Here is a 24,159-nt window from a genome sequence, read left to right on the forward strand (position 1 = left end):
GTACGGGTTATCACACACCCAGAGTAGCGGAGAGTAGATAACTTGTGTTTATTTTAATTTTAAATGTTTAACCCAGTGTCTTTTTTTAAAGCATGTGATTAATGTAGTTGTGTAAATACAGCTAATTGGTGGTATAGAATTGGGAGAGAAAGTCTTAATTAAAAAAATAAAAACGTAGTTGGTAGAGACCTTCTTCCATGTTAAATTTGTTCTATACTACTGTTGTGGGAAAAGTTGATAGAAAAGATCAGGCAGACACTAATTGACTTGTATAATAGTTCATCTTTAATACACATGAGTAGCTGCAAGGTCGGTCCCGCTCTGGTCGCAGTCAGGGAAGGAGCTCCAAGAGTAAATGGCTATATGTCCCTTATATAATGGGAGGTGATCAAACAATCAAATTGTTTACACCACAGTTATTTTATACAAAGCAACGGTCCCAAACACAGAACAGAGCATTAAGCCTTGAGAAGATCCAACGGCTCACCTCTGCCACCACAGTAACTGTACGATCACTACAATGTTTTGCCGTTGTAATAAATATAAGACGTAGCCAAAGAATAATACGAAAGTAGATTATCATTCACTATTAACCTGTTTCTTTTTGTCTGGGGAAACCGACAAAACAGTTTTATTCTGGTCTGATCTTACAGAAGAGAAATCCATTAGCTTCTCCATTAGCTTCTCCATCTATTAGCTTCTCTATTAGCTTCTCCATTAGCTTCTCCATCTATTAGCTTGTCCATTAGCTTCTCCATCTATTAGCTTCCCTATTAGCTTCTCCATCTATTAGCTTCTCCATTACCTTCTACATTACCTTCTCCATTCGCTTCTCCATTATCTTCTCCATTAGCTTTTCCATCTATTAGCTTCCCTATTAGCTTCTCCATCTATTAGCTTCCCTATTACCTTCTCCATTACCTTCTACATTAGCTTCTCCATTACCTTCGCCATTAGCTTCTCCATCTATTAGCTTCTCTATTAGCTTCTCCGTTAGCTTCTGCTTCCATAAACAGGTCCAGACAGAGCGGGCACAATGGGGTGGGGGGTGGGGGGGGGGGTATATTACTGCCAAAATGTTGTAACCGCAGCAACCGATCTCCATAGAGCTCCCCTTAGTGTACAGATGTAATCTAACAACCACACTTTACAGAGCAATAGCTCAGCCACATAGTCTAGGATCGTTTTCAATAGGGCAGATTGTAGCAAAACGTTTTGCAACGGACAACAGAAAATTCTATATTCCTATTGGACAATTTCAGGTTATACCTCCTTGTTTCAAAAACGTTTTCTCTCAACTGAACACGACCCTGAACTCGGTGAAGGCAACTCACATTCACAGCACAGTGAGTGTCCTGCCGTTGACTGACGTGATAGTCTTGTACTCAAATAATACAACAACATTTTTAAAAAAAGGACAATGCAAATCTTTACAGTGTATAAGATAAATGTTTGAAATCTCAGTTAACACTATACTATGGTAGAAAATACCGCACAGCAATGTAAACCACACAGTGATATCACCACCACACAGACAGGCCACTCAGATATAATAAGAATATTTGTATTAATTAAGATCCCCGTGAATAGCTACTCTTCCTGGGGTCCAAACAAGTTTAAAACAGCGACATCACAACAACATTATCAAATAACACAATATTTTATTACACTATTACTCTACTATGTAGTATACTATATGGTACCTGTACATTAGAGTACTCTGTTTGGTAGGCAGTATTAAGATGGCGGGGGGGGGGGTAGGTTTCACACCAGACATCAAGTTTGACATGCAGACTTGTGCACTGTGATTTGACTTTTTAAAAAGAGGTGATTTACGCTTGAGCTAACATCCACGATGTTTGCAGCGATCATTATCAACACAAACGTCTGGGGAAACTATCTCTGTTCGCAGGTGGTTAATCTGCGATGGATTAAATCCCATCCAGAGTCAGGAAGGGATTTATTTATGGAGATACGCATCCAGCCACAGATCCCCTGACTTCTTCAGTGACCTGGAGAACAACAGAGGTGGATAAAGAACCAGGTAAATCACATAGGAGACTGAGAGCAGCAGGTATCACCTTATGATGTACAATCTATTCCCAGAGGAATAGCACTATAAGTATTCATTAAAACACTTTACCTGACAACATCAGTGATGCCTTTCTGCAAAGTCTTGACCTGGTAGGGAACTCCATGTTTCTCACACAAAGCACGAACCAGAGGAGCCACCAGGTGGTAGTTATGACGGGGCATGGTAGGAAACAGACTGGGAGACAGAGGGGGAGACAGAGAAAGAGAGGCAGAGAGAAAGAGTGGGGGGGAGGAGGAAGGAGAGAGAGGGAGAGAGAGATTAGCGAAAGAGAGAGAGAGAGAAGGAGAGAGAGAGAGAGAGTGGGGGAGGAGGAAGGAGAGAGAGGGAGAGAGACAGAGAGATTAGAGAAAGAGGCAGAGAGAGAGAGAGTAGGGAAGGAGGAAGGAGAGAGCGAGAGAGAGATTAGAGAAAGAGGCAGAGAGAGAGAGTGAGGAAGGAGGAAGGAGAGAGAGGGAGGGAGGGAGAGAGAGACCGAGAGAGCAGACACAATCAGAGTTTTTCAGAGAAACCTCCGTTTCTGAGTAGGGTTGTATCGATATTGTATCTAAACACTATTACGAGGTAGAGTATTTAGTACAAACAACAAGTTCTATTTAAGATCAAATGAAGCTGAATACTAAAACTACACTGCTCAAAAAAATAAAGGCAACACTAAAATAACACATCTTAGATCTGAATGAATGAAATATTCTTATTAAATACTTTTTTCTTTACATAGTTGAATGTGCTGACAACAAAATCACAAAAATTATCAATTGAAACCAAATGTATCAACCCATGGAGGTCTGGACTTGGAGTCACACTCAAAATTAAAGTGGAAAACCACACTACAGGCTGATCCAACTTTGATGTAATGTCCTTAAAACAAGTCAAAATGAGGCTCAGTAGTGTGTGTGGCCTCCACGTGCCTGTGTGACCTCCCTACAACGCCTGGACATGCTCCTGATGAAGTGGGGGATGGTCTCCTGAGGGATCTCCTCCCAGACCTGGACTAAAGCATCCGCCAACTCCTGGACAGTCTGTGGTGCAACGTGGCGTTGGTGGATGGAGCGAGACATGATGTCCCAGATGTGCTCAATTGGATTCAGGTCTGGGGAATGGGCGGGCCAGTCCATAGCATCAATGCCTTCCTCTTGCAGGAACTGCTGACACACTCCAGCCACATGAGGTCTAGCATTGTCTTGCATTAGGAGGAACCCAGGGCCAACCGCACCAGCATATGGTCTCACAAGGGGTCTGAGGATCTCATCTCGGGTACCTAATGGCAGTCAGGCTACCTCTGGCAAGCACATGGAGGGCTGTGCGGCCCCCCAAAGAAATGCCACCCCACACCATGACTGACCCATCGCCAAACCGGTCATGCTGGAGGATGTTGCAGGCAGCAGAACGTTCTCCACGGCGTCTCCAGACTCTGTCACGTCTGTCACATGTGCTCAGTGTGAACCTGCTTTCATCTGTGAAGAGCACAGGGCGCCAGTGGCAAATTTGCCAATCTTGGTGTTCTCTGGCAAATGCCAAACGTCCTGCATGGTGTTGGGCTGTAAGCACAACCCCCACCTGTGGACATCGGGTCCTCATACCACCCTCATGGAGTCTGTTTCTGACCGTTTTAGCAGACACATGCACATTTGTGGCCTGCTGGAGGTCATTTTGCAGGGCTCTGGCAGTGCTCCTCCTGCTCCTCCTTGCACAAAGGCGGAGGTAGCGGTCCTGCTGCTGGGTTGTTGCCCTCCTACGGACTCCTCCACGTCTCCTGATGTACTGGCCTGTCTCCTGGTAGCGCCTCCATGCTCTGGACACTACGCTGACAGACACAGCAAACCTTCTTGCCACAGCTCGCATTGATGTGCCATCCTGGATGAGCTGCACTACCTGAGCCACTTGTGTGGGTTGTAGACTCCGTCTCATGCTACCACTAGAGTGAAAGCACCGCCAGCATTCAAAAGTGACCAAAACATCAGCCAGGAAGCATAGGAACTGAGAAGTGGTCTGTGGTCCCCACCTGCAGAACCACTCCTTTATTGGGGGTGTCTTGCTAATTGCCTATAATTTCCACCTGTTGTCTATTCCATTTGCACAACAGCATGTGAAATGTATTGTCAATCAGTGTTGCTTCCTAAGTGGACAGTTTGATTTCACAGAAGTGTGATTGACTTGTTACATTGTGTTGTTTAAGTGTTCCCTTTATTTTTTTGAGCAGTGTATAAACTTAAACTATAACTTTAGTATGTCAGTGACCTGATAAATGGCCTTATAAATACAGTATATACTGTTTGACAGACAACAGTAAGGTGGGATATTTGTTTCACTTACTGGTGTTCAATCTGAAAGTTGAGGTGTCCACTGAACCAGTCGTTGAAGGTTGACTGTTCAATGTTGCAAGTAGCACTCAACTAAGACCAGAGAAAGAGACACGTTATAGGTCCCTCTGCTGGAGAACTACAGAAGGCACAGCCCCAGAAAACAGTCCTGGGCCTGTACTCAGGACTGCTGTTCCCAGATCAGTTTAGCCTTTTAAGATTATAACGAATATGAATGTATGGACAAGGGGGACCTGATCCTAGATCAGTTGTCTAGTAATGATGACATGTTACCTGCATGGTGAGTCAGTCCTGGTGTCTAGTAATGATGACATGATACCTGCATGGTTAGCCAGTCCTGGTGTCTAGTAATGATGGCATGTTACCTGCATGGTGAGCCAGTCCTGGTGTCTAGTAATGATGACATGTTACCTGCATGGTGAGCCAGTCCTGGTGTCTAGTAATGATGACATGTTACCTGCATGGTGAGCCAGTCCTGGTGTCTAGTAATGATGACATGTTACCTGCATGGTGAGCCAGTCCTGGTGTCTAGTAATGATGACATGTTACCTGCATGGTGAGCCAGTCCTGGTGTCTAGTAATGATGACATGTTACCTGCATGGTGAGCCAGTCCTGGTGTCTAGTAATGATGACATGTTACCTGCATGGTGAGCCAGTCCTGGTGTCTAGTAATGATGACATGTTACCTGCATGGTGAGCCAGTCCTGGTGTCGCTCGTGATCCATCTCCATAGGAAGGTGATTCATCTGGGTCACCCATACAAACCAGTGGCTTTCCAAAAACCTATATATACAGTACAATATTCACAATATAATTATTCAGCCACAATATTATGTTACATTATTACATCAAGCACATCATTGTGTTGTTTTATAATACTTAATAATACTTAAGAACCCTGTTCCTTGAGAGAGACCCTCCTGTAGGTTTTAATTCCAACCCTGTTCCTGGAGAGCTACCCTCCTGTAGGTTTAACTCCAACCCTGTTCCTGGAAAGCTACCCTCCTATAGGTTTAACTCCAATCCTGTTCCTGGAGAGCTACCCTACTGTAGGTTTAACTCCAACCCTGTTCCTGGAGAGGTACCCTCCTGTAGGTTTAACTCCAACCCTGTTCCTGGAGAGATACCCTCCTGTAGGTTTTAACTCCAACCCTTAATTATTAGAATCAGGTGTGCTAGTTTAGGGTTGGAGTGAAAACAGTACAGTATCTCTTCAGGAACAGGGTTGGAGTGAAAACCTACAGGAGGGTATCTCTCAAGGAACTCTCCATGAACAAAAGTATTTATCCCCCTTGGCGTTTTTCCTATTTTGTTGCATTACAACCTGTAATTTAAATAGATTTTTATTTGCATTTCATGTAATGGACATATACAAAATGGTCCAAATTGGTGAAGTGAAATTTAAACAATTACTTGTTTCAACGAATTAAAAAAAATACAAACCTGTAAAGAGCGTGCGTATGTATTCCCCCCTATGAAGCCCCTCAATAAGATCTGGTGTAGCCAATTACCTTCAGAAGTCACATAATTAGTTAAATAAAGTTCACCTGTGTGCAATCTAAATGTCACATGATCTGTCACATGATCTCAGTATATATTACCCCTGTTCTGAAAGGCCCCAGAGTCTGCAACACCACTAAGCAAGGGGCACCATGAAGACCAAGGAGCTCTCCAAACAGGTCAGGGAAGTTGTGGAGAAGTACAGATCAGGGTTGGGTTATAAAAACATCAGAAACTTTAAACACCCCACGGAGCACCATTAAATACATTATTAAAACATGGAACGAATATGGCACCACAACAAACCTGCCAAGAGAGGGCCGTCCACCAAAACTCACGGACCATGCAAGGAGGGCATTAATCAGAGAGGCAACAAAGAGACCAAAGATAACCCTGAAGGAGTTGCAAAGCTCCACAGAGGAGATTGGAGTATCTGTCCATAGGACCACTTTAAGCCGTACATTCCACATAGCTGGGCTTTACAGAAGAGTGGCCAGAAAAAAAGCCATTGCTTAAATAAAACAATAAGAAAACACATTTGGTGTTTGCCAAAAGGCATGTGGGAGACTCCCCAAACATATGCAAGTACTCTGGTCAGATAAGACAAAAATGTAGCCAAAAGTTTAGCTTTTTGGCCATCAAGGAAAATGCTATGTCACGGCACAAACCCAACACCTCTCATCACCCTGAGAACACCATCCCCACAGTGAAGCATGGTGGTGGCAGCATCATGCTGTGGGGATGTTTTTCATCGGCAGGGACTGGGAAACTGGTCAGAATTGAAGGACTGATTGATGGCACTAAATACAGGGAAAGTCTTGAGGGAAATCTGTTTCAGTCTTCCAGAGATTTTAGACGGGGATGGAGGTTCACCTTCCAGCAGGACAATGACACTAAGAATACTGCTAAAGCAACACTCGAGTGGTTTAAGGGGAAACATTTACATGTCTTGGAATGGCCTAGTCAAAGCCCAGACCTCAATCCAATTGAGAATCTGTGGTATGACTTAAAGATTGCTGTACACCAGCGGAACCCAACCAACTTGAAGGAGCTGGAGCAGTTTTGCCTTGAAGAATGAGCAAAAATCTCAGTGGCTAGATGTGCCAAGCTTATAGAGACATACCCCAAGAGACTTGCAGCTGTAATTGCTGCAAAAGGCGGCTCTACAAAGCATTGGCTTTGGGGGGGTGAATAGTTATGCACACTCAAGTTTTCTGTTTTTTTGTCTTATTTCTTGTTTGTTTCACAATATAAAATATTTTGCATCTTCAAAGTGGTGTTGTGTAAATCAAATGATACAAACCCCCCAAAATTATATTTTAATTCCAGTTTGTAAGGCAACAAAATATGAAAAATGCCAAGGGGGTGAATACTTTCGCAAGCCACTGTACATGAGGGTTGCTCTCTAGGAACAGGGTTGGAGAGCCCCGCTGTAGATAATTTGAATACAATTTAATGAATCAGCGAATAAGTGAGTGAGTTACCGAAACAGTGAATGAATTAATTAATTAATCTTTGAGCTCCCTCTCAGTTCATACTTTACCTGACGAAGCTGATCAATGCTACTGAGCCAAAGAAACCAAAGAAGGGATAGTAACAGCAGAAGATGCGAAGGTAGAAACTCATCGACCACGCCAGATCCTTCACAGGAGACAAAGATTGGTATTAGGCCAGACATTATACATCTGGGGTTCCTACCCAGTGGCAACACATCATTCATTTTTTGAGCCCCACATTTATTAGAAATTATAGATGGAACGTATCGATGCTCATCGGCCATTGGACATAGACATTACACAACAAGTTGGTTGATGATGTAATATACCAGGGAGATATGTATACTGTAGCTAAGAAAGTAAATCAAGTGTATGTTGACAAACATCATATCATTTCCTAAACATCATATCATTACTCTCTCGTGGAAGCCCTTATGTTCCAGATGGGAATGAAGAGGATTAAGTCTACATTTAGTTGGTATGAAATCTCACCACCCAGTCCTGTCGTAAAAACATGGTCCGCAATATCTGGATGTGGAAATACACTGGAATAAGTAGTGGAGGTCCAACTGAAACACAGAAGGAAATGATTGGTATGACACACAGTGGTCTGTCTTTTACCTGTTCAATGGAAGTTGATGTGATTCTATACAGAAATCCATGAAACGTGTTCAGCAACTTACTGAGGAAGAAGTACTGGTGTTGGTGACGGTAGGGCATGTACTTCAACTTCTTTATACCATACTGCAATAGACAGAGACAAGGAGACAGATGGATCTACTTTAAAGTACTACTTAAGTAGTTTTTTCGGGGGTATCTGTACATTACTTTACTATTTATATTTTTGACAACTTTTACTTTTACTTCCTGATGAAATTAATATACTTCTTACTCCGTATATTTTCCATGACACCCAAAAATACAAGTTAAATTTTGAATGCGTAGCAGGAGAGGAAAATTGTCCAATTCACACACTTGTCATGAGAACACATGGTCATCCCTACTACCTCTGATCTAGCTGACTCACTGTAAATGATGTCTGTGTGTGCCCCTGGCTATCCATACATTTTCAAAACAAGAAAATGGTGCCATCTGGTTTACTTGACACCCTGCCGCCCCATGTTTAAAGAACTATTACATGGATATTTAAATACAACATTCATAATATTACATGAATATTTAGATTATTATTCAAATATGACAGGAAGTCAGATGGGTCATAAAGCACTAAGGTTGTGAGTCCAGTTGGGGCAGGAATCACAAATATATTTTAGTGATAACTACCTCTACAGGCTGTTTGTCTCCCAGGACGAAGACATGCAGTGAGTTGACATCAGGATCTTTACTAAACACGTTGGGCTTAGCGTGGTGCTGGAAGTGACGATGGTTCCACCAGTTAGCAGAGGCACCCTGGAAACACACAGCTACTGTTACTTATTAATGGTACACACAATTACAGTTACTGTAACTTACACCTGTTGGACACTACACGAAATACGGCTAATGTATAACAGTGAACTTTGAAACGTAACACTGCTCTTTTTTTATTTTTTATGTTTTATTTATTTTTAATTTCACCTTTATTTAACCAGGTAGGCTAGTTCACCTTTGTTTAACCAGGTAGGCTAGTTCACCTTTATTTAACCAGGTAGGCCAGTTCACCTTTATTTAACCAGGTAGGCTAGTTATCCACAAGTTCTCACTTACAACTGCGACCTGGCCAAGATAAAGAAAAGCAGTACGACAGAAACAACAACACAGAGTTACACATGGAATAAACAAACGTACAGTCAATAACACAATAGAAAAAAATATGAAAGTCTATATACACTGTGTGCAAATGGCATGAGGAGGTATGGCAATAAATAGGCCAAAGTAGCAAAGTAATTACAATTTAGCAGATTAACACTGTAGTGATAGATGAGCAGATGATGATGAGCAGATGTTGGTGTGTGAGTAGTGCTATTGATGTGCAAAAGAGCAGCAAAGTAAATACAAACAATATGGGGATGAGGTAGATTGGGTGGGCTATTTACAGATGGACTATGTACAGCTGCAGTGATCGGTTAGCTGCTCAGATAGCTGATGTTTAAAGTTAGTGAGGGAAATGTAAGTCTCCAACTTCAGCGATTTTTGCAATTAGTTCCAGTCACTGAGAGCAGAGAACTGGAAGGAAAGGCGGCCAAATGAGGTGTTGGCTTTGGGGATGACCAGTGAGATATACCTGCTGGAGAGCGTGCTAAGGGTGGGTGTTGTTATCGTGACCAGTGAGCTGAGATAAGGCAAAGCTTTACCTAGCATGGACTTGTAGATGACCTGGAGCCAGTGGGTCTGGCGACAATTATGTAGCGAGGGCCAGCCGACTAGAGCATACAGGTCGCAGTGGTGGGTGGTTTAAGGCGCTTTGGTAACAAAACGGATGGCACTGTGATAGACTGCATCCAATTTGCTGAATAGAGTATTGGAAGCTATTTTGTAGATGACATCGCCGAAGTCGAGGATCAGTAGGATAGTTAGTTTTATTAGGGTAAGTTTGGCGGCGTGAGTGAAGGAGGCTTTGTTGCGAAATAGAAAGCCGATTCTAGATTTGATTTTGGATTGGAGATGTTTGATATGAGTCTGGAAGGAGAGTTTACAGTCTAGCCAGACACCTAGGTATTTGTAGTTGTCCACGAATTCTAGGTCAGAACCGTCCAGAGTAGTGATGCTAGGCGGGTGCGGGCAGCGATCGGTTGAAGAGCATGCATTTGGTTTTGCTAGCGTTTAATAGCAGTTGGAAGCCACGGAAGGAGTGCTGTATGGCATTGAAGCTCGTTTGGAGGTTATTTAACACAGTGTCCAAAGAAGGGCCAGATGTATACAGAATGGTGTCATCTGCGTAGAGCTGGATCAGGGAATCTACCGCAGCAAGAGCGACATCATTGATATGATGAGAAAAGAGTCGGCCCGAGAATTGAACCCTGTGGTACCCCCATAGAGACTGCCAGAGGTCCGGACAACAGGCCCTCCGATTTTACACACTGAACTCTATCTGCGAAGTATTTGGTGAAACAGGCAAGGCAGTCATTTGAGAAACCAAGGCTATTGAGTCTGCCAATAAGAATACGGTGATTGACAGATTCAAAAGCCTTGGCAAGGTCAATGAAGATGGCTGCACAGCACTGTCTTTTATCGATGGCGGTTATGATATCGTTTACGACCTTGAGCGTGGCTGAGGTGCACCTGTGACCAGCTCGGAAATTGGATTGCATAGTGGAGAAGGTACGGTGGGATTCGAAATGGTCAGTGATCTGTTTATTAACTTGGCTTTCGAAGACTTTAGAAAGGCAGGGCAGGATGGATATAGGTCTGTAACAATTTGGGTCTAGAGTGTCTCCCCCTTTCAAGAGGGGGATGACCGCAGCAGCTTTCCAATCTTTAGGGATCTCAGATGAAATGAAAGAGATGTTGAACAGATTGGTAATAGGGGTTGCAACAATGGCGGCGGATAAATTTAGAAAGAGAGGGTCCAGATTGTCTAGCCCAGCTGATTTGTACGGGTCCAGGTTTTGCAGCTCTTTCAGAACATCTGCGATCTGGATTTGGGTGAAGGAGAAGCTGAGGAGGCTCAGGCAAGTAGCTGCGAGGGGTGCGGAGCTGTTGGCCGGGGTTGGGGTAGCCAGGAGGAAAGTTGTAGAGAAATGCTTATTGAAATTATCGATTATCATGGATTTATCGGTGGTGACCGTGTCGCCTAGCCTTGGTGCAATGGGCAGCTGGGAGGAGGTGCTCTTGTTCTCCATGGACTTTACAGTGTCCCAAAACTTTTTGGAGTTAGAGCTACAGATTGCAAATTTCTGTTTGAAAAAGCTAGCCTTTGCTTTCCTGACTGACTGTGTGTATTGGTTCCTGACTTCCCTGAACAGTTGCATATTGCGGGGACTATTCGATGCTATTGCAGTCCGCCACAGGATGTTTTTGTGCTGGTCAAGGGCAGTCAGGTCTGGAGTGAACCAAGGGCTATATCTGTTCTTAGTTCTGTAGGAAAGTGAAAGGGACAGTTTCCTGAACACAGATTTAACATAGTCCTGGAGTAAAATGTACTTTCAAAGCTGATTATCCATTGAGAATGGTTTTCAGTCTAGAACTAGGTTTAAACTGTGTCCGATTAATTTATCCAAAGAGTAGCAGAAGATCAGCCTAAAGAAACAGTATTGTCAAATGTCCAACCATTGTCCAGTAGCCTACCTTTAGGTGTCCAATTACAAACTTTTGCAGTATGTGATTCCAACTGGATTTCTTGCAGACTGACAGGTGGCCAAAGTCATGCTGCAGCCAGCTAGCCTGGGCCTGAGAGGGAGAAAGAAAGGCAGATTTTGAATGGTGTCTGACCTTAACCTTAATCCTCACCTCATCCCCTAACCTTAACCCTAACCGTAACCCTAACCTAATCCTCTAACCTCAACCCTAACCTAATACTCTATCCTTAACCCTAACCTAATTCTCTAACCTTAACCCTAACCTTATCCCCTGACCTTAACTCTAACCTTAACCCTAACCTTAACCTAATCCCTTAACCTTAACCCTAACCTAATCCCCTAACCTTAACCCTAACCCTAACCTAATCCTCTAACCTCAACCCTAACCTTAACCCTAACCTAATACTCTAACCTTAACCCTAACCTTAACCCTAACCTAATCCCCTGACCTTAACTCTAACCTAATCCCCGAACCTTAATCCTAACCTTAACCCTAACCTAATCCTCTAACCTTAACCCTAACCTAATCCTCTAACCTTAACCCTAACCTAATCCCCGAACCTTAACCCTAACCTTAACCCTAACCTAACACCCTTTTCTTAACCTTTTCTTAACCTATTCCCATAACCTTAACCCTAACCTAATCCCCTAACCTTAACCCTAATCTAATCCCCTAACCTGAACTCTAACCCTAACCGTACCCTAACCTATAATCCCCTAACCTTAACCCTAACCTAATCCTCTAACCTTAACCCTAACCTAATCCCCGAACCTTAATCCTAACCTTAACCCTAACCTAATCCTCTAACCTTAACCCTAACCTAATCCTCTAACCTTAACCCTAACCTAATCCCCGAACCTTAACCCTAACCTTAACCCTAACCTAACACCCTTTTCTTAACCCTAACCTTAATCTAATCCCCTAACCTAATCCCCTAACCTAATCCCCTAACCTTAATGTCACGGATTCCCCCGGTACTGCTGCTCATTCCGTTCACCAGTTCCGGAGGTCTACGTCACCGGCCTTCTAGGCGTCACTGAACTGGATCATTACCACCAACCCCGGACTGTCTTGTCTCATTACCCACACCTGATTCCCATTCCCCCTGATTAGTATGTGTATAAATGTGCCCTCTGTTCCCCATTGTCCTTGTTGATTATTGTTCCCATGTCCGTTGGTCTTGTGAGTACCTGTGCTCTGTTGTTTCGGCTTTCGTGCAGCGTGTATTGTTGTGTACTCGTTATTCCAGGTCTCGTCCCGTGTATTGTTGTGTAGTCGTTATTCCGGGTCTCGTCCCGTGTATTGTTGTGTAGTCGTTATTCCGGGTCTCGTCCCGTGTATTGTTGTGTACTCGTTATTCCAGGTCTCGTCCCGTGTATTGTTGTGTAGTCGTTATTCCGGGTCTCGTCCCGTGTATTGTTGTGTAGTCGTTATTCCGGGTCTCGTCCCGTGTATTGTTGTGTACTCGTTATTATGGGTCTCGTCCCGTGTATTGTTGTGTAGTCGTTATTCCGGGTCTAGCCCCGTGTATTGTTGTGTACACGTTATTATGGGTCTCGTCCCGTGTATTGTTGTGTACTCGTTATTATGGGTCTCGTCCCGTGTATTGTTGTGTACTCGTTATTATGGGTCTAGCCCCGTGTATTGTTGTGTACTCGTTATTATGGGTCTCGTCCCGTGTATTGTTGTGAACTCATTATTAAGGGTCTCGTCCCGTGTATTGTTGTGTACTCGTTATTATGGGTCTCGTCCCGTGTATTGTTGTGTAGTCGTTATTATAGGTCTCGTCCCGTGTATTGTTGTGTACTCATTATCCTGGGTCTCATCCCGTATATTGTTGTGTACTTGTTATTACGGGACTCGTCCCGTGTATTGTTGTGTACTTGTTATTACAGGTCTAGCCCCGTGTATTGTTGTGTACTCGTTATTCCAGGTCTCGTCCCGTGTATTGTTGTGTACTCGTTATCCCGGGTCTCGTCCCGTGTATTGTTGTGTACTCGTTATTCCAGGTCTCGTCCCGTGTATTGTTGTGTACTCGTTATCCCGGGTCTCGTCCCGTGTATTGTTGTGTACTTGTTATTACGGGTCTCGTCCCGTGTATTGTTGTGTAGTCGTTATTACGGGTCTCGTCCCGTATATTGTTGTGTAGTCGTTATTACGGGTCTCGTCCCGTGTATTGTTGTGTACTCGTTATTCCGGGTCTCGTCCCGTGTATTTATTAGAGGTTTAACCTCGCTCTTTTGTTCGGGTTACATCCCTGTGTTTTTGTATATGTGTTTGTTCTGGGCTTTGTCCCTGTGCCTTTTCATGGCATGTTGTATATTCTGGGTGGAGTATTAAAACCCCCTATTACGTATTCCTGCGCCTGTCTCCAATCATTTATACAACGTGACACTTAACCCTAACCTTTGAACCTTATGCCTAACCTTAATCCTAAACCTAACCTTAACTTTAATCCTAACCCTAACCTAATCCTCTAATTCTAACCTTAATTCTAACCCTAACCTAATCCTCTAATTCTAACCTTAATTAAAACCTAACCTTAACCTTAATCCTAACCCTAACCTAATCCTCTAATTCTAACCTTAATCCTAAACCTAACCTTAATCCTAACCCTAACCTAATCCTCTAATTCTAACCTTAATCCTAACCCTAACCTAATCCTCTAATTCTAACCTTAATTAAAACCTAACCTTAACCTTAATCCTAACCCTAACCTAATCCTCTAATTCTAACCTTAATCCTAAACCTAACCTTAATCCTAACCCTAACCTAATCCTCTAATTCTAACCTTAATCCTAAACCTAACCTTAATCCTAACCCTAACCTAATCCTCTAATTATAACCTTAATCCTAAACCTAACCATTACCTTAATCTTAACCCTAACCTTAGATCCTTTTGCCTGACCTTTGGATCTGCCTGTCAACTATCTTCTTGTACTCCCTAATAATACTGTAATGGTACCTGAGACGTGGCCAGCATGAGGGAACAGAGCAGTGTGAGGCTCCAGCTGCTCCCCCAGACCCAGAGCAGGCCCAAAGCCAGGGCCTCTAGTAGCAGGATGTGGCCCAGGTAGAGGCTGAAGAAGAGGGGGCGGGCACGGAGCAGACCCTCACTCTCCACACGGTCGCGCAGGGCCTGGAAGTCCTGCACCAGTACTGCCTGTATGGATTAGAGGTGATCAATAATCAATTAATCAATCAATTAATCAATCAATCAATTTAGACGTATGAAGTAAGGGGTCTCAATTACTCTGTCCTTGATTTGAGGAGGCGAGGTGATAGGATGCTTGGAATTACAGAAAGACCAACAGTGAGCAAAGTAGATGAACCTGGAGGAAGGTGGATGATGGCAGAGAGATGAGAATTGAGGGAGTGGAGGGGAGGAAGAGGACAGGAGAGGGTTAAGGACAGGAGAGGGAGTGGAGAGGAGGAAGAGGACAGGAGAGGGAGTGGAGGGGAGGAAGAGGACAGGAGAGGGAGTGGAGGGGAGGAAGAGGACAGGAGAGGGTTAAGGACAGGAGAGGGAGTGGAGTGGAGGAAGAGGACAGGAGAGGGAGTGGAGAGGAGGAAGAGGACAGGAGAGGGAGAAGGACAGGAGAGGGAGAAGGACAGTGTAAATTGAGAAGAGAAACCTGTAGAGAAGAAGAGGAAGAAGAAGAGGAAGAAGAAGGGTAAGGAAATAGAAGTAACAGAAAGCTGAAGAGAACCAGGATAAGATGTAAGACTCCTGAATAGGTAAACAGACAGCGGGGAATCTGGGCATATAGACAGGCTGGTACAATGTAATCTAGTTATAGGGGCATCTGGGCACATAGACAGGCTGCTATAATGTGATCTAGTTATAGGGGCATCTGGGCACATAGACAGGCTGCTATAATGTGATCTAGTTATAGGGGCATCTCGGCACATAGACAGACTGCTATAATGTGATCTAGTTATAGGGGCATCTGGGCACATAGACAGACTGCTATAATGTGATCTAGTTATAGGGGCATCTGGGCACATAGACAGGCTGGTATAATGTGATCTAGTTATAGGGGCATCTGGGCATATAGACAGGCTGGTATAATGTGATCTCGTTATAGGGGCATCTGGTCACATAGACAGGCTGGTATAATGTGATCTAGTTATAGGGGGATCTGGGCACATAGACAGGCTGGTATAATGTGATCTAGTTATAGGGGCATCTGGGCATATAGACAGGCTGGTATAATGTGATCTAGTTATAGGGGCATCTGGGCACATAGACAGGCTGGTATAATTATTATAGTAGATGACTGAAGATGACACACTACGACTTGGTCGAGTGTGGTGCTATGTGGTGGTTAGAGTGAGTGTGGTGCTGTGTCAGAGGGAGAGATGCTGTAGGCTTCACATTATGTTTCATTATGTAGCCTACAATGATGTATGTTATGGGTGTGATTCTGTAGAGGGAGAGAGAAAGATGGGCCTCCTCACGTTTTTCCCCTGGTCCTGGCTGGGCTCTGTCGGTGCCAGCTCTCCAATCAGCAACGGCTTCAGAAACTTCCTGACAAAATTAGGATCGGGATGGAATGCAACAAATGCTTCCTAGAAATTAGAGACATAGATCAATCTATGTTGTTTAAGAGAAATATATACACGTCATTAATTTGTCTCTCAGATAATTTAACAAATATTTTAAAAAGTACAAATAAATGCTAAATAATTAACTGTGAGATTAGTTAAGAGATTATCATGAAATTAGGATCCAGCAATGTACGATCCACTAACAGCTAGTGTAATATGTAATAGAGTCACAATGTACGATCCACTAACAACTACTGTAATATGTAATAGAGTCATAATGTACGATCCACTAACAACTAGTGTAATATGTAATAGAGTCATAATGTACGATCCACTAACAACTAGTGTAATATGTAATAGAGTCACAATGTACGATCCACTAACAACTACTGTAATATGTAATAGAGTCATAATGTACGATCCACTAACAACTAGTGTAATATGTAATAGAGTCACAATGTACGATCCACTAACAACTACTGTAATATGTAATAGAGTCATAATGTACTATCCACTAACAACTACTGTAATATGTAATAGAGTCATAATGTACGATCCACTAACAACTAGTGTAATATGTAATAGAGTCACAATGTACGATCCACTAACAACTACTGTAATATGTAATAGAGTCATAATGTACGATCCACTAACAACTACTGTAACATGTAATAGAGTCATAATGTACAATCCACTAACAACTAGTGTAATATGTAATAGAGTCATAATGTACGATCCACTAACAACTACTGTAACATGTAATAGAGTCATAATGTACAATCCACTAACAACTAGTGTAATATGTAATAGAGTCATAATGTACGATCCACTAACAACTACTGTAATATGTAATAGAGTCATAATGTACGATCCACTAACAACTACTGTAACATGTAATAAAGTCATAATGTACGATCCACTAACAACTACTGTAATATGTAATAGAGTCACAATGTACGATCCACTAACAACTAGTGTAATATGTAATAGAGTCATAATGTACGATCCACTAACAACTAGTGTAATATGCCACACCTACAACATTATAATATTTGCAACAGTCTTCCTGGAATAACTTGAAAACATTTCACCAACATCTTCCATAGTTAGGCTACTGACCGTGGCATCTTCTCCAGCAAAGTGACTGATGACCCTGATGCCCCCCGGGTGTCTCTTCGCCCACTGGGTAATATTATAGACCTTCCTGTCGATGACCAACCACTGGTCGCCTCTGTGGCAGTGCCTCTGAACCTCTTCCCAGGTGTAGACTGCACTGCCACCTCGCCCTCCACCGGGCCCACCCCTGTCACCCTTGGCCGGCTCGCTTGACTCCGTCTGTTGACCTCCGCCCCCCATCCTCGGTTCTCTCTGCTCCACTCACACTGTCCACTCACACCGTCTGTCCAACTGAAACACACTGAGGACCAGTCAAATGCAACGTACAGAGAGGAAGTCAGGGAATGCAATCAGAATCAGATCATGCTGTCTGAGTCAAGTCACACCTACGTGGTGAAATGGTGTGACTCTTCTACAGTTGGATGTTTATTGGGATGAGTCTTGTCCTGGAGGCAGATCTGAGAGATTTCCACTAGATGGACCAGAATTCAAAATTTGCTATATTGTAAAAATTCTTGAAAACAAACAGACTTGATTTGTGACCCGTTTCAAGAAGCTTGACGCATGTCACACGTCACTACTTCACAGCAGGGTCATTTGATGATCTTTTTAAAATAAATATTCAAAAATCCATGTATACAGGTGAGTTTAGCTTCGTTTTCCGATATTATATTTTGTCAAAAAGTAATTTTCATTGCAAGTTAAAGCGTACTGTTAGCTAGCTAGCGAACGTTAGCCGGCTGGCTTGCTAGCTAACGTTACGTGTAGTAACATTCTTCGAATCAGAAACTCCTTTACCATGCTAGTTATAGCCTAATATTAGCTAACTAGCTAACATTGAACCTAGTTGGTTAGCTTTAGCTGCCTGCAGATTCATACTATAGCTATGACAATGTTTGTATTGGTGGTAGTTGGGATTATGCCGGTTCATTGTTTAGCTAGCTAGCTAAATGTCCATGTCCAAACATCAAGTTCACCTGGTGTGCGGGGTGATTACGGCCATCTATTGTATTTCATGAACATGTCTAGACAATAGTGACTCATCCACTTAGCTAGATGTGTCTGGGGGGGGGGTAGAGACACACGAGGAGATTGCATGAGTCAGGTGGGAGACCTGAGCCAACTCCTCGTGCTTACCGTGGGGAGCGTGTAACTAGTCAGGCACCGTGTTATGCAGAGATGCACACGATGTCTCCAGGGCATCCAGCCAGGACGTATTGAGCCAGCTCTATGTTCTGGATCTCCAATGCGTCTCCATGGTCCAGTGTATCCTGTGCCTCTTCCCCGCACTTGCCCTGAGGTGCGTGTCACCTGCCCAGTACCACCAGTGCCGGCACCACGCACCAGGCCTACAGTGCGCCTCGCCAGTCCAGAGCGTCCGGCGACAGTACCCAGTCCAGAGCGTCCGGCGACAGTACCCAGTCCAGAGAGTCTGGCAACAGTACCCAGTCCAGAGCGTCCGGCCACAGTACCCAGTCCAGAGCGTCCGGCCACAGTACCCAGTCCAGAGCGTCCAGCGACAGTACCCAGTCCAGAGCGTCCAGCGACAGTACCCAGTCCAGAGCGTCCAGTGACAGTACCCAGTCCGGAGCCTCCAGCGACGGTCTCCAGTCCAGGGTCTCCAGCGACGGTCCCCAGTCCAGGGTCTCCAGCGACGGTCCCCAGACCGGGGTCTCCAGCGACGGCTCCCAGTCCAGAACATCCGGCGATGATCCACGCAGCGACGGTCCCCAGTCCGGGGTCTCCAGCGACGGTCCCCAGTCCGGGGTCTCCAGCGTCGGTCCCCAGTCCGGGGTCTCCAGCGTCGGTCCCTAGTCCGGGGTCTCCAGCGTCGGTCCCCAGTCCGGGGTCTCCAGCGACGGTCCCCAGTCCAGAACATCCGCCGATGATCCAAGCAGCGAGGGTCCCCAGCCCGGGGCCTACGGCGAGGATCCGCAGTCCAGAGCCTCCGACGATGATCCACTGGTCTGTGCTACAAGAGCGGACTCAGAGTAAAGAAGGGGGGCGGCGTCCAGATCCCCACCCAGACCCTCCCATATAGCTTTAGGTTTGCGGCCGGGAGTCCGCACCTTTGGGGGGGGGGGGGGGGGGGGGGGGGGGTACTGTCACGCCCTGACCTTAGTTATCTTTGTTGTCTTTATTATTTTGGTTAGGTCAGGGTGTGACGAGGGTGGTATGTGTGTTTTTGTCTTGTCTAGGGTTTTTTGTAATTCTATGAGGTTTTGGTATGTCTAGGTAGTTGTAGGTCTATGGTGGCCTGAATTGGTTCACCATCAGAGACAGCTGTTTATCGTTGTCTCTGATTGGGGATCTTATTTAGGTTGCCATTTTCCATTTTGGTTTTGTGGGTTATTGTCTATGTGTAGTTGCATGTCAGCTTCACGTTCGTTTTGTTATTTTGTTAGTTTGTTTAATGTTCTTCATTGAAATGAAGAAGAATGTATTAATCTCACGCTGCGCCTTGGTCTCCTCGTTATGAAGAACGTGACACATGGCCTCAGGTGTGAATCCTTAAAGAGATGGGGTGGGGCTAAGGCTTAAGAGGGTGTGAATGGTGCTGAATGGGTGTAGACAAAGTAGAGCTCTCCAGTAGGTGTACCAAAACATTCAAGGGCCATTCTCTTAAAAGTGGGGTTACAAGTTTATCAGCTTTCAAAGCAGAATTACTTTCCCATTGTTCCTCAACTGTAGTGTATGATATACAATTTTATATCTCTGAGTCTTTACTTTTATCCTGTTTATTTATGTAAAAAAAACACAATTTAAAATGTTGCTACATATGTATTTATTTAACCTTTATTTAAAGAACATATTTTTATCTACAATGATGTTCTACCAAAAGGCAAAAGGCCTCCTGCGGGGACGGGGGCTGGGATTAAACATAAATATACATCAAATAAATTTAGGACAAAACACACATCACGACAAGAGAGACACCACAACACTACATAAAGAGAGACAACACAACACTACATAAAGAGAGACACCACAACACTACATAAAGAGAGACACCACAACATAAAGAGAGACAACACAACACTACATAAAGAGAGACACCACAACATAAAGAGAGACAACACAACACTACATAAAGAGAGACAACACAACACTACATAAAGAGAGACAACACTACATAAAGAGAGACAACACAACACTACATAAAGAGAGACCTAAGACAACACAACACTACATAAAGAGAGACATCACAACACTACATAAAGAGAGACAACACTACATAAAGAGAGACAACACTACACTACATAAAGAGAGACAACACAACACTACATAAAGAGAGACCTAAGACAACACAACACTACATAAAGAGAGACATCACAACACTACATAAAGAGAGACATCACAACACTACATAAAGAGAGACACCACAACACTACATAAAGAGAGACATCACAACACTACATAAAGAGAGACACCACAACACTACATAAAGAGAGACAACACTACATAAAGAGAGACAACACAACACTACATAAAGAGAGACCTAAGACAACACAACACTACATAAAGAGAGACATCACAACACTACGTAAAGAGAGACAACACTACATAAAGAGAGACATCACAACACTACATAAAGAGAGACAACACAACACTACATAAAGAGAGACACCACAACACTACATAAAGAGAGACATCACAACACTACATAAAGAGAGACAACACTACATAAAGAGAGACACCACAACACTACATAAAGAGAGACCTAAGACAACACAACACTACATAAAGAGAGACAACACAACACTACATAGAAACATCACAACACTACATAAAGAGAGACAACACAACACTACATAAAGAGAGACACCACAACACTACATAAAGAGAGACAACACAACACTACATAAAGAGAGACAACACTACACTACATAGAGACAACACAACACTACATAAAGAGAGACACCACAACACTACATAAAGAGAGACACCACAACACTACATAAAGAGAGACAACACTACATAGAGACAACACAACACTACATAAAGAGAGACAACACTACATAAAGAGAGACAACACAACACTACATAAAGAGAGACATCACAACACTACATAAAGAGAGACAACACTACATAAAGAGAGAACACAACACTACATAAAGAGAGACATCACAACACTACATAAGGAGAGACCACAACACTACATAAAGAGAGACACCACAACACTACATAAAGAGAGACAACACTACATAAAGAGAGACAACACTACATAAAGAGAGACAACACTACATAAAGAGACACCACAACACTACATAAAGAGAGACATCACAACACTACATAAGGAGAGACCACAACACTACATAAAGAGAGACACCACAACACTACATAAAGAGAGACAACACTACATAAAGAGAGACAACACTACATAAAGAGAGACAACACTACATAAAGAGAGACATCACAACACTACATAAAGCGAGACATCACAACACTACATAAAGAGAGACACCACAACACTACATAAAGAGAGACACCACAACACTACATAAAGAGAGACATCATGACACTACATAAAGAGAGACAACACAACACTACATAAAGAGAGACAACACAACACTACATAAAGAGAGACCTAAGACAACACAACACTACATAAAGAGAGACATCACAACACTACATAAAGAGAGACATCACAACACTACATAAAGAGAGACAACACAACACTACATAAAGAGAGACACCACAACACTACATAAAGAGAGACCTAAGACGACACAACACTACATAAAGAGAGACCTAAGACAACACAACACTACATAAAGAGAGACAACACAACACTACATAGAAACATCACAACACTACATAAAGAGAGACAACACAACACTACATAAAGAGAGACACCACAACACTACATAAAGAGAGACAACACAACACTACATAAAGAGAGACAACACTACACTACATAGAGACAACACAACACTACATAAAGAGAGACACCACAACACTACATAAAGAGAGACACCACAACACTACATAAAGAGAGACAACACTACATAGAGACAACACAACACTACATAAAGAGAGACAACACTACATAAAGAGAGACAACACAACACTACATAAAGAGAGACATCACAACACTACATAAAGAGAGACAACACTACATAAAGAGAGAACACAACACTACATAAAGAGAGACATCACAACACTACATAAGGAGAGACCACAACACTACATAAAGAGAGACACCACAACACTACATAAAGAGAGACAACACTACATAAAGAGAGACAACACTACATAAAGAGAGACAACACTACATAAAGAGAGACAACACAACACTACATAAAGAGAGACATCACAACACTACATAAAGAGAGACAACACTACATAAAGAGAGAACACAACACTACATAAAGACCTAAGACACCAATCCAGATGGTGTGTCACATTTGGGGTTAGGCATTAACGTTATCAGTGTGGTTAAGGTTAGGTTTAAAATCGGATTGATTGTATGACTTTGTGGCTGTGCTAGCTAGTGACCTTTCTGCCTCCAGAACAAGATTCATGATGAAAAACGCTAACCTGCGATTCTTCTGCCAGAGGGAGATGTTTTCCAGACAACGTTGTACAACAAAATGTGTTGTTCAATTCATTTGCTGAAAATATCGAATGACGAATACCTGTAGAGGCGCAAGAATGTCAGCCAGTCTGGGTCCTGTAATTCTGTGGAGTTCCTTTTCTACCAACATCGAAACCATTAAAAATGTTGCTCAAAATATCTAATAACGAAAACCTGTAGCATTCTGTATGGAGTTTCTATTCTAATCTGTGGAGCATCGATGCGATTTACCACGATGTTTATTTGTAACACTATATTAGAATAGAGACAAAGAGCATTGAAATGTTCTCATCAATAAATAATAAAGAATACGGAGATGCGCCATTGTGTGGGCATGGACTCCTCTTCTGTTCCGCATATGTTTCCCGAGTTTTATATGACACACAGTGCAAATCTTTATGAGTGTTTCATGTTAATGTCTGTATAATGACACACATGATAAAATCGAATAGTCGTGTCAGCCGCTACAGAAATCCCCAGGCTACATGACATTACATTAAATCAGGCTATATTGCGATCAACAATATAACGCAATTTATACAATGATGATGTGGATACAGAATGAATAGAATAGCTGCACTCACCAACATTTCCAGATGTGCAATCCTCTCCTCGCTCCGTCTCTTATTCATAAAAATACACTCAGTTCTTTCTGATCATCTATCCAATCAAATCATCAGTAGGCTACCAATATGGAGAATACAAAATATTCAACTATACAATTTACACATCGTATAATGAAAACGTGGGGCAAGTAATGAGTTGTGTCGTGTTAACGAAAAACAAAAAAAAAAACATTAACACACCTCGAATGTCAAAATCGCAATGTATGTATTAAGCAATGACAATGATTATGAAAGCGCATAACATAATCGAGCTATTTGCGGCTTCTATTCGTCGTCATTGGTGTTTCCATGTTGTGATGTTCCTCTTCTTTTCGAGAGATGAGCTTTGCATTACGGAGAGGGAGAGAGACAGCGAGAGAGAGAGAGCTTGAGAGACAGAGAGAGAGAGAGAGGACCGTCACACAGGTAGGAGGGGCAGGTTTCTGTCTATAATAAACTCCGCCTCTACACCTCAAACCACAAATTCGACACTTGACGTCGAATTTTGTCAAAGTAACCAATCAGGGAACAGTAGCTGTCTTTGTCCCAAAACCGTAAATTCCCTGTTCAACACAAAATATTTGGAGGCATTATCAGGGTCATCACTAGTTACCACAGCAACAAAGTAATAAACCCAGTCTATTTCTACAGTTTTAT

General features: G+C 43.0%; 1 protein-coding gene across 4 annotated transcripts; it reads right to left on the reverse strand.

Annotated features, from left to right (window-relative positions):
* Positions 1-262: 262 nt before the first annotated feature.
* On the reverse strand, positions 263-23,861 carry LOC110522693 (fatty acid desaturase 2). 4 transcript variants are annotated; one of them, XM_036968529.1, is made up of 14 exons: positions 23,482-23,861; positions 22,861-22,958; positions 17,323-17,610; positions 16,114-16,224; positions 14,618-14,815; positions 11,641-11,742; positions 8,698-8,823; positions 8,097-8,157; positions 7,906-7,982; positions 7,461-7,558; positions 5,104-5,200; positions 4,409-4,488; positions 2,144-2,269; positions 1,946-2,012 (listed from the first exon to the last, which is right to left on the reverse strand). In XM_036968529.1, exons 3-14 carry the CDS (start codon positions 17,557-17,559, stop codon positions 1,961-1,963), a joined length of 1,365 nt encoding a protein of 454 aa, XP_036824424.1. In that variant the 5' UTR covers positions 17,560-17,610; positions 22,861-22,958; positions 23,482-23,861; the 3' UTR covers positions 1,946-1,960. The 4 variants fall into 4 exon arrangements, with proteins under 4 accessions (XP_036824420.1, XP_036824424.1, XP_036824421.1 ...); XM_036968526.1 differs by having other exon boundaries at positions 17,323-17,620; XM_036968527.1 differs by lacking the exon at positions 22,861-22,958 and having other exon boundaries at positions 17,323-17,620.
* Between the last annotated feature and the right edge of the window lie 298 nt (positions 23,862-24,159).

Source organism: Oncorhynchus mykiss, chromosome 30 (assembly GCF_013265735.2).
Source record: "Oncorhynchus mykiss isolate Arlee chromosome 30, USDA_OmykA_1.1, whole genome shotgun sequence".
In the NCBI taxonomy this organism is placed as follows: Eukaryota; Metazoa; Chordata; class Actinopteri; order Salmoniformes; family Salmonidae; genus Oncorhynchus; species Oncorhynchus mykiss.

Coding starts and splice junctions, on each gene's coding strand:
- LOC110522693 (XM_036968525.1), bottom strand. CDS start 17,559: ATGGGGGGCGGAGGTCAACAGACGGAGTCAAGCGAGCCGGCCAAGGGT. Junction 16,225..17,322: donor TTGCTGGAGAAGATGCCACG/GTCAGTAGCCTA, acceptor TCTAATTTCTAG/GAAGCATTTGTTGCATTCCA. Junction 2,013..2,143: donor GGCATCACTGATGTTGTCAG/GTAAAGTGTTTT, acceptor GTTGTTCTCCAG/GTCACTGAAGAAGTCAGGGG.